This window comes from Apis laboriosa, unplaced genomic scaffold (assembly GCF_014066325.1).
Source record: "Apis laboriosa isolate Shangri-la unplaced genomic scaffold, ASM1406632v1 scaffold1_cov151, whole genome shotgun sequence".
NCBI classification, from domain to species: domain Eukaryota; kingdom Metazoa; phylum Arthropoda; class Insecta; order Hymenoptera; family Apidae; genus Apis; species Apis laboriosa.
The window spans coordinates 4,824,207-4,834,261 of NW_025222279.1; the positions used below are offsets into that span (position 1 = coordinate 4,824,207).

The 10,055-nt window shown below is 34.3% G+C and overlaps 1 protein-coding gene across 1 annotated transcript in view; it reads left to right on the top strand.

Moving 5' to 3' along the window:
• Positions 1 to 10,055, top strand: part of LOC122712376 — a 98,998-nt gene that overhangs the window by 17,480 nt on the left and 71,463 nt on the right. Inside the window, exon 2 of the mRNA XM_043931963.1 lies at positions 377 to 530. Within this exon, the coding sequence (XP_043787898.1) occupies positions 377 to 530 (154 nt within the window). The remainder of the gene's footprint in view (positions 1 to 376; positions 531 to 10,055) is intronic.

Consider the following 10,055-nt stretch of genomic DNA (forward strand, 5'->3'; position numbering starts at 1 on the left):
TAACCGATTTTTCGAAATTTCGAAAATCTAACTAAAGTTAAGATTTAATTTTCCGTTCGAATTAGATTTTCGAGCAATCTCAAAGTTGTTACAAAATTTTCAAGAAAACGGAAAATTCGATTTTTCCAAATAGTCCCGTGACCAATCCCTAACTAATACATATAATAAACGAAATAAAATTATTCCCCCGAGAAAGGATCATTCACCCTCGACCTTCTTCCATCCCACGAAGAAACTCGTCAAAAAACCTTCGCAAATTCCACCGGTCCTGTCTGTCCCTTTCCGAGGAAATTACATTCCTTTTTATGTAAACAAGATCGGGAGATATCCGAGCCGATAATAAGATCCATTAAGAGATTACGTGGGTTTTTTTCAGTATGGAGGGGAATCCGGAAGGAGATTGGCCTCTCACGAGAAACCGCTCGAGATACAAGACCAATTTCTCCAAAAGCTCGGCTACCAGCACGTATCAAGACGGTCCCGGCTCGGGGTCGATCCTGAATTACGACACCTCATCGCCTTCCACGTGGGTGAGTACCGTTTATTCCCCTCTGAAACAGTTCTTCGCGTTTAACTTCCCCTCCTGCGCTCTTATCGCGTACCATCCGCGATTTTCGATTCCTCTCTCGTCACTCTTCCGCCTCTTTGGCCGAATGAAAGAGTCTGTTGAATAAAATATACGGTAAGATAGTTTGAGATTATTTCTTTGATTATTTCGTTATTGTATCGTGGATGATTAAATAGGACGTGCCTGTGTAATTGTGGGACGGTAGTAAAATATTATTAATAGTATTTTATTATAATAGTAAAATTTCTTTGATTATATATTATTATGTGTTGCATTGTGGATGATATAAATAGTTGAAATTACGAGAACAATAGTGAAATATATTAATAGTATTTTATTATTATTATTATAGTGTTATTAATATTGTAGTATTATAAATATCGAGTTAAGATAGTAATTTGTAGTTATACTTTATCTCTATATGTGTGATTATAAGATTATTATTAATATTTATTATTATGGGTTATGTATTAAATGATTTATTATAATGTTATGTGATTATTAATATTACAGGTAATGTATAATCTACATAAATTATATTGCATTATAGTCTAAAATATTAATATTATATTATAACATTAATAATTGATAATTTGTAATTGCATATGTGTACTTTGCCTGTGTGTTGTAATCATAAAATAATGATAAAATTGTTATTATTTTATTATTGTAGTCTGTTTATTATCTGTAATATTAATAGTTATAACGTTATTCCACTTGTTAATACGTTATTAGATTGAGATTTATCATCTTAAACTTTTTCTTCTATTACTTACTTTTAACCAATGAAATCCTTTCAACCCTTTCAGTCAAAATATTCGAATTAATTCCTTTTACACGAGATTGAACTGAAAATTATTTGATAAATCCTCCGTTGATTTAAATTTCAAAATTATTAAATAATATTAATAGATAATTAAAATTTAGAAGAACAAAATCGTCGATGTACACTGTTATAGTTACACGAAGAATTTAATCAGAAATAACTGGGTATCAAAAGATTTACGAACGAGAATGTACAATGTTGCAACCCCTGAGAGCCCTGAGAATTTCGTTTCCAATAAAAGGACGGGCCTGTGCATTTTCGCCGAGCGCGAAATTTCGTTACACGGCCCATGTTCCCCTGTCATGACCGAGAGTGTGTAAATTTAAAGGGGTGAAAATGAGCACGGGCACCTATCCCGCCGCGTTCGACGTTGCAAGGGTAGAAGCTCGCATATTTATCCCTAAACGGCCTATTTTTTTTTTTTTTCATCTTATCTATCTTTTTTCCATCTTCATCGCTTAATAACTCGTAAGATTATTCCGAAAAGCATGGTGTCGATTCAACTTCCGTTTAATCCATCCTTTATAATTCTGTTCCTAATTTCATCCCGGCTCGCCCTCAGATTCCTCGATTTATTTCAGTCTGACAGTAGTAATTATTGTATTATCCTTATATTCTCGTCTCGTGCTAATTAACTTAAGATTAAATTAGGTTAAATTAAGTTAAAAAGTTACAAGTATTCTATCATATCATGTTTTTTATATACGTATTATTAATAATTCATTCGAAAAATTTCTTCCTTCTAATCTAATTAAAAATATATATTCAAATACATTTACAATTCAAAAATATATTATTAATAATTTATTCGGAGAAAAAATTCGAAAAATTCTGATCTATCGCCAAATTGAAAATATTCAAATACATTTACAATTCAAAAATATTCGTGAAAGTCAACAAATTCCTTCCACCGTAATCCTCGACCAAATTTTCTCCAAACACGAATTTTCAATTATCGACGGTCGATCATCGTTCGTTCGTACCATCCGGTTCGATCGATAATTCTTTGCCGATTCCACTTGCCGATTTCCCGGCGAAATTAAAATAATTACATCCTGGCCATGTTCTCACTCTCCATTTTCTATCTCTCCCCCTCCCTTCCTCTCTTCTCGCAATTAAAACAAAATACACGACGAGCCGTAATCGGATGTCGTTGAAAGTTTGGAAAAGTGTTGGGAGCGATCGATCGGGCGAACAATCGATCAGCGAACAATCAATTTTATGAACTATCAAATAACTCATTACACCTGAAACCATTCTCGAGCGTTAATCGATCGCAACTGTAAACCGTAAAATTTAACGGCGGCCAAATTCCTGGTGGTGAATGGCGGCCTTGCCGGAAATCGGATGTCCATTGTTCCCGATAACTTTATGCCACCGTGTGACGCGTTTACAGAGTCGAGTATGACTCTGTTTCAAAGAAACAGAGTATTCGCTTTCGTACGCAAATTGAGACGGATATTTTATTTGGTCGAGGTTGTTCCTTTTTGATTTTGAAAGTTTGGAATTGGAGATCGTGTTGAGAAGAAATTCTGAAATTCTTGGAGATCGAGAAGGATTTTGAAATTGTTAATTTCAATCAGGATTTTTTTCAAGAGGAATTGTAAAAATTTTGGAATTTGTGAATTTTAAAAAAAAAATTCTTCTAATATTAAAGAAGAAATTCTAAACTTTTAAGAATTTCCAAGAAGAATTCTTGGAAGAAAACTTTGGCAATTCCAAGTGCTAAAAAAAAAATTTTGAAACTTCGAAAATTGTCGATATCGAGGAAAAAGTGGTAAGATTTCAAGGAATATTAATTTCCAAAACTTTGATTCTTAAATATTGAAGAAAAGTTTATGAGTTTCCAGTGGAAAGTTTCATAAGAGGAATTTTAGAATTTTGAAAGTTGCCGATATCCAAGAAGAAGCGTTCGAAAGATATCGAAAGTTCTTAATTCTCCTATCGTGAAACAATTAAATCGCACAAAGGATTAATTAAAATATTCTAGAATCTCATTATATCGTAATAATTACGCTCAAACTCGGGATAAAACTTTGTATATCATATATATATATATATACACATATAATCAAAACCCTTGTTCCAAACTTTTAACAACCGTGTTCTATTTTCCTATATTTCATAAAACTTCAACTTTTTAGCTTATTACAAGATGCTCGTTAAAAAATACATACATAAAGACTTTGAACATCGTCCTCGGTTTTTCTCCGCCCAAAGACCAAACTTTCTCTCTCTCTCTCTCTCTCTCTCTCTCTCTCTCTCTCTCTCTCTCTCTCTCTCTCTCTCTCTCTCTCTCTCTTTCTCTCCACCTTTAATTCCACAACTTTTTTATCTTAATATCCCAGTTGATTATAAGCTTGGGGAAAATGTGGGGCAAAATATTTATCCCCATAATTTTTCCCTTTCTTAAACCGCACCCTCGCCACCATAACAACCGCAAATTTCTTCCAAGCATTTGTGCCGAAATTTTCTACTCGGCGTGAAAATTGTTGTCGTAAATTAAAAGTTACAAAGATTTCTTCTACTCGATATAAATGAGCAACCCCTCTTGTTAAAATTCGACGCGAATCCACCGTCGTGGCAACGTGTTGAGAGAAAGTATGCCATATATAAATCCGTGAAAATTAAAAGCGCGAAAGGACGGATCGAAAGGAAAGTTCCGCGTGCACGTTTCGAAGTAAAAGCTCGTCGTTCAGCTTTTGAATAATTCTTTGTTTTAACGAAACGAAGTTTTTTTTAACGCGGATGTTACACCTCTATCTCTCTGGGGGAAGGCGTGAAAGGAGTGAAAATTTTTTGAAAAAAGCTAATAATCGAGCGAATGGAAGGAAGCGCGATTGATATAATGTTACGTGGATATTGAAAAAGGGGTTAATGAAAAGGGATGGAGGATAATTGTGGATGGTCTTGGGGATAATTTAATTTTTTCTTTTCTTTTCTTTTCTTTTTTATCGCTTTTGTAAAAATATCGATGGAGAAGAAGAGGAGTCAGTGTCAAAGAATGGAAATTAGAACGCGATCGCTTTTTCGATGCTCTGCAGTATCATCGCATACTTGTGCACATTTATTAAGCTGTGAAAGCGTATGCGCCGGAAAGTGGCCATAATTCAGATAAAATTATGCCAATACCGCTTCGCGTCGCGTATATAATTTTGGAATTTTATTCCAAAAGCTCGTGGCCCATTTTATATTATATCGACGCGATATTTCTATACTATATTTCTATACCATGCTAAAAAATATATCTGAATATATCGAATATCTATAAACTGTACAATTTTTCGAGATTAATCGAACATCTAATTTTTTTACGTCTTCAACAATAAATATATAATCATCAGTGTATCGTTTATTTATTATATTAATATCACATCTCAATTATTCCATCCGGAATATTCCGGATACGGAATATTATCCCATAATTGGACTGGAATATCTTGTTTCTCAGTATCTGACAAGAAATTGGAGCCCGATTGTGTACAATCTCTTGTCTAGACTATGACCTTAACAAAGTCTCGGTTACTCTTCACCTGACATCCACCATCCTCCTCCAACCCCTTTCCTCCGCCATCTCGGAATGGTTAATAGGTGTTTGCCCATCAAATAACGTTGCTAATTGCTTGTCACCTTGGATACACGCTTATTCGAGCGTGTCCAACCCTCTTGGACTTGGAGATAGTCCTCGTTGTCGGAGGAGAGAGAGAGAGAGAGAGAGAGAGAGAGAGGGTCGTAGATGTTTCGAGATGATAATTAAACGGTACAACGATACACATTTGTGATATTCAGCTGGAAGGGAAATTGGAGTCGGTATAGTGGAAAAAATGAAGTTTGAGTTTGGTCGGGGAAATGGATAAGGATGGAAAATTGCGATGAGAAAACTTTTATCAGGGTGTTTGTTTGAAGAGGTTCTGAACAAATTTTTTTTTTTTAAGGTTTATTGTTTTTTCTTTTTATCGAGGATTCGAAGGATTAATGTATTTTGCGCGCCACAAGATAATCCAAGAATTTTTATTATAAAGAAAGATGTTTATTGATTAAATTTTTAATAAAGAACGAAGAAGATAAGGAAGATTCTTCTTGTTTATGGTATCTTTATTGGATAGTATTGGATTCGAGAGGATAATGTATTCTGTACGTTACGAGACAGTAACAAGGTCGGCATTTATTGAAGAAAGATGTGCTTTGATTGAATTTTAACGATTGAAAGAAAATAAAAATGTCGAAAATATTTATTATTGTTTTCTATCGCAATTGGATATTTTAATAAATTATATAAAAAAAAAAAAAGGAGATACAATCGCTTCGAAAAGAGATATTTTACAATAAAACGGATATTCTTTGACATTAGAAAGATGATAATAAAATTTATAGAAGAGGATCGCAAAAAAGAATTTCCAATTTAACGTCCGAAGAGATGAATTACTTTTTTCAAAAAAAAAAAAAAAAAAAAAAAAAAANAAAAAAAAAAAAAAAAAAGAAAGAAAAAAAGATTTTTATATATTCTAAAGGGTAAATTTAAAAAAGAGAATCAAAGAGAAACTCCAATCTAGAAAAATTTCCACCTAAAAGGATAGATTACCGTGTGTAAAAAAAAAAAAAGAAATATAGATTTTAAAAAATTTTAAATAACCAAAGAAATAAATCTGCAAACTAATATCGTCAAGATCGAAGGGAAAATCTGCCTAAAAAAAAAAAGAGATTAAAAAAACATCATCGCCTCGTATAATTAAAAAAACATATATAATTTATTAACGCATTTATTAACTCTTAATTAAAAAAAATTAACTTAAAATTACGAACGAACGAACGAAAGTTTAAAATTTACGTCGAAAAGAAAAAAAGAAAAAAATTGATCCCATTGCTTCCGAATTGCTTCTGCCATTCTCCATCATGGATGAAACAAAAAAATAATGATATTTCTCACGCGTTGAATTGAAACATTGTGATTAAAATTAAAGTTGCGTTGAATTGAGGGAGGAAAGAAAAAAGAAAAAACAGAAAGATCCCGTCCCATTTCCGAATTGGTTCCGGGCGACCGCGTTCCATCGAGGATGAAATCGTCATGGATTCCTGCGGAATCGGTGCATCCCCTGGAGGGTAATTCTCGGTGGAGAGCCCGGGTGGAAAGTTTCCAAGAGAAATTCCGAACAGTTAGCCGGCCTGTAATCGGCATTTAACGTTTCAGCTTAGCCAGCCGGGGGCTTGGGTCGTTTCCACCCTGGCAAGGAGGCCGCCGCCTCGTTTCCGGAAGTTCCGCCCGTCCAAACTCTCTGCCCCTCTCTCTCTCTCTATCTGTCTTTCTTTCTCTCTTTCGGTCGTTAGCGGTTATTATGGTTAAACATGTTCGCTCGTGACACGAGTCACCCTGGCTGCTCGACACAGCCAGGTGAATGAATTTACGGTTTTAAAGGGTGGTCTAAGCTTCGACGTTGATTCACTGGATCGTGCGGGGTATTTCGATGGCGGTTGACAGGTCGGTAACTATGGCGAGGAGCGAAGAAATTTTGGGGATAATGCGATCGGCTGCTTGGTCGTATCTCGTTTGTAGGATGTAGGAATGGAATGGAATAGGGATGAAATAAATAACGTTGTTGAGATTTTCTAATAATAATCTTTTTCTTTAGATAGTGTATTATATATTTCACACTTGTGTCTTGTTTGATAAATTATGCGTTAAACGATCCATTTTTTTTAATTTCACGATAAAATTGCAATTAAATAGAGAAAACGTTTCGTCCATACGACGAAAATAACGAATCGAGCATCACGAAATGCAAAATAAAATTGTCATCACCAATATATAATTGTTGAGACTTGAAATTATTATTTTCTAATAGTATCAGGTAATGAAATGAATCTCGTTTAATAAATAAATTATCTATTAAATACATTTTTCTAAAGTCCAAACTTTAACTTTTACGATAAAATTAAATACAAATATCGTCCATACGAATCGAGCATCACAAATTCAAAATAAAATTAATCTCTGCTAATAATTATCGTCACATCGGCATAATTGGAAGAATTATTCAGTGAATATATCTTATTAACTTTCATTATCTTAATATACAATAAACGTTTCATTTATATGAAAGTAACACACATATGAAGAACGAGTGCAAAATGAAATTAATCTCTCTTAATAATTATCATAACTAATATTTTCCAATCGCTGTAAAAATCGTTATTTCGTTATTTTGCACGATATTTTTCTTAGATAATGCTATAGATAAATTGACAAACAAAATTGCCTTGAAAAGGCAAAGGAAGGAAAAGAAAGAAACAAAACTCACCGAAAGAAAAAGCAACGACAAACGCAACGAGCAGCGGAATATTCTATATCGACGAATCCATGTATCATCGCGAGTAAATACAATCCGACGAGATATCGGTCCATAGACTTAAATACAAATCCAATTGGAGGATCGACGAAACGATCCGTGGCTCCGGCATCCGTGGATACTCGTTGTAATATTCATGCGTGCTGTCAATTGTTCCACAGTCCATCAAATCCGTGTCACCGGAAACCGCTGAACAACGAACGAGCGCCGCGCATTGTTATCAACACGGGCCGCATTGTTTAGCATCGCGCGGAACCCGAAGATCGCCTCTCCATTACGTTGATTAATGTATCGAATCCCCGCCCACCCTTCAAATTCGACTCATTATCGACGCCCCCGAATTTTCCACCTGTCCCTCTCTCTCTCTCTTCCTTTCTCTCTCTCCCTCTCTCTCTCTCTCTCCCTCTCTCTCTCTCTCTTCCATCCAATTCGAATTCCGTTCCTCGTTAAACGACCACCGCGTTCTTCCACCTCTTCGACCATCGAAATTTTTATTCGAATTACGAATTTTCGACGTGTTTATACGAAAACGTGGAACGAGAAATTTTTCGTAGGTTTGATATGGAATATGAGGCATTAAAAATAACGAAGAAGGTATTTTTCAAAGTATTTACAAAAGAATAAAAATTATATCGGAAATTTATGTTGTACGTTTGAAAGTAAAGCTGTGAAATTTTTATCGAACGATCGATCGATCGATTCTTTTTGTAAAAATCAGAAAAATATATCTTGAAAAGAAGATATATATCTCGTTTCTCTCGCGCTCGGGATAAAAGAAAAATCAACTCGCAAGATATCGTCTGTCTAAGCGGAAACGACGTGTACGTGTACTCTGCGCGCAACGTAATCTCGTTCCATGAAACACGAAATCACGAACGAACAGCCATTTGCGTGGTTTCTCAGGGTCTGGCAAGGTCGGTTAATTAATCAACTAGAGAGAGAGAGAGAGAGGGAGGGAGGGAGGGAGGGAGTGTAACGTTGTTTCGGTTCGACTGAAACGCGGTAGAAACGTTCCTCGACGCGTTTCATCCCCTGTTTCGTCAAAGAGTTTGTCTCTCTCTCTCTCTCGTACAGTTCAATTCGATCGTTTCACCGTAAGTTTCCATCGGTTGGACCACGAGAGTTCCTCCATCTTCGCCTCTCTCCAAAGGTATCGAGCGAGGCATCCTCGTTCGTATCTCGTTGGAGTGGAGGATCGATGGATGGAAAGAGGATGGGGGACCCATCTCCTTATGCAATTAAGCGTTGACCAGAATGTTTGTGAATGGATTATTAGTTAACACTGGAAAGGCAAATTTATATAGTTGAATAGCACATTGTTTTTAACATTAAATTGTTCGTGTATTAATAATCTTAATATTTTCGGTAGTAAATAATATTATGTTCAATGTTTAATTATTGGAAATAAAAATTGGAAATAAACGGAATCATAGGTAAAGAGTATAAAAATTCGAAAATTTTTTGATCAAAATATTTTTAATATTCATTTTATTAAAAAAAAAAAAAAAAGGAAAATAAATATAAATATAAATGTAAATGTAATAAGATTATAACTGAAGAATAATATTTTAAAAAATTTATCTTTTAATGTAAATAATATCACGATAAATAATTGCACGTTACGTTAAAATTAAGCATAAATTTACAAGTCTTTTTTTTTCTTTAAACGTATATCTATATACGTACAAAGGATACGTGAGATTTATATTTTTTTTTTTTTTTTTTTTTTTACGAAACAGAAATACATTTTCGTATTTAAAATATTCTATTACATTCTCTGTCACGAACGAGTTTCATTCCGCAATTTGTCAAAATAAATAAAATGAAATAACGTCATAAAAAAAAATTTCCATCTATCTTCACCACTCTTCACCGTTCATCATTTTAAACGGAATGAATTCTAATTTGATCGAACGCGTCGTATAGTTCTTTTTTTTTTTTTTTTTTTTCTATCCAAAAATCGGATAGATTTATTTATTTATCTCGTTGTTTGATTTAAAATTGTTACGAAACGAGCGTTAAACTCGCAACCTAATTCTCCTCGATAAAATCGATTTTTCTACTTGTCGGTGCAAACGACGAAAATAAATTTCCCGACTCGCCCCCATTCTTCGACGAGCCGTTTTATTTGTTTCGGCAATTATATTCGATTCGATTGTTTTTCACGGGAAGAACAGCGAGCCGTTGAAAGCGGCGACGGAGTCGGTAATTGGCCACAGATTGTTTCATTTGATAAATTGAAAATCCGATTGTTTACGAATCTGTCGTGAAAGAATCGCTATTTTTTCCCCAGAAAAAAAGAATTTTTTTTTTTTTT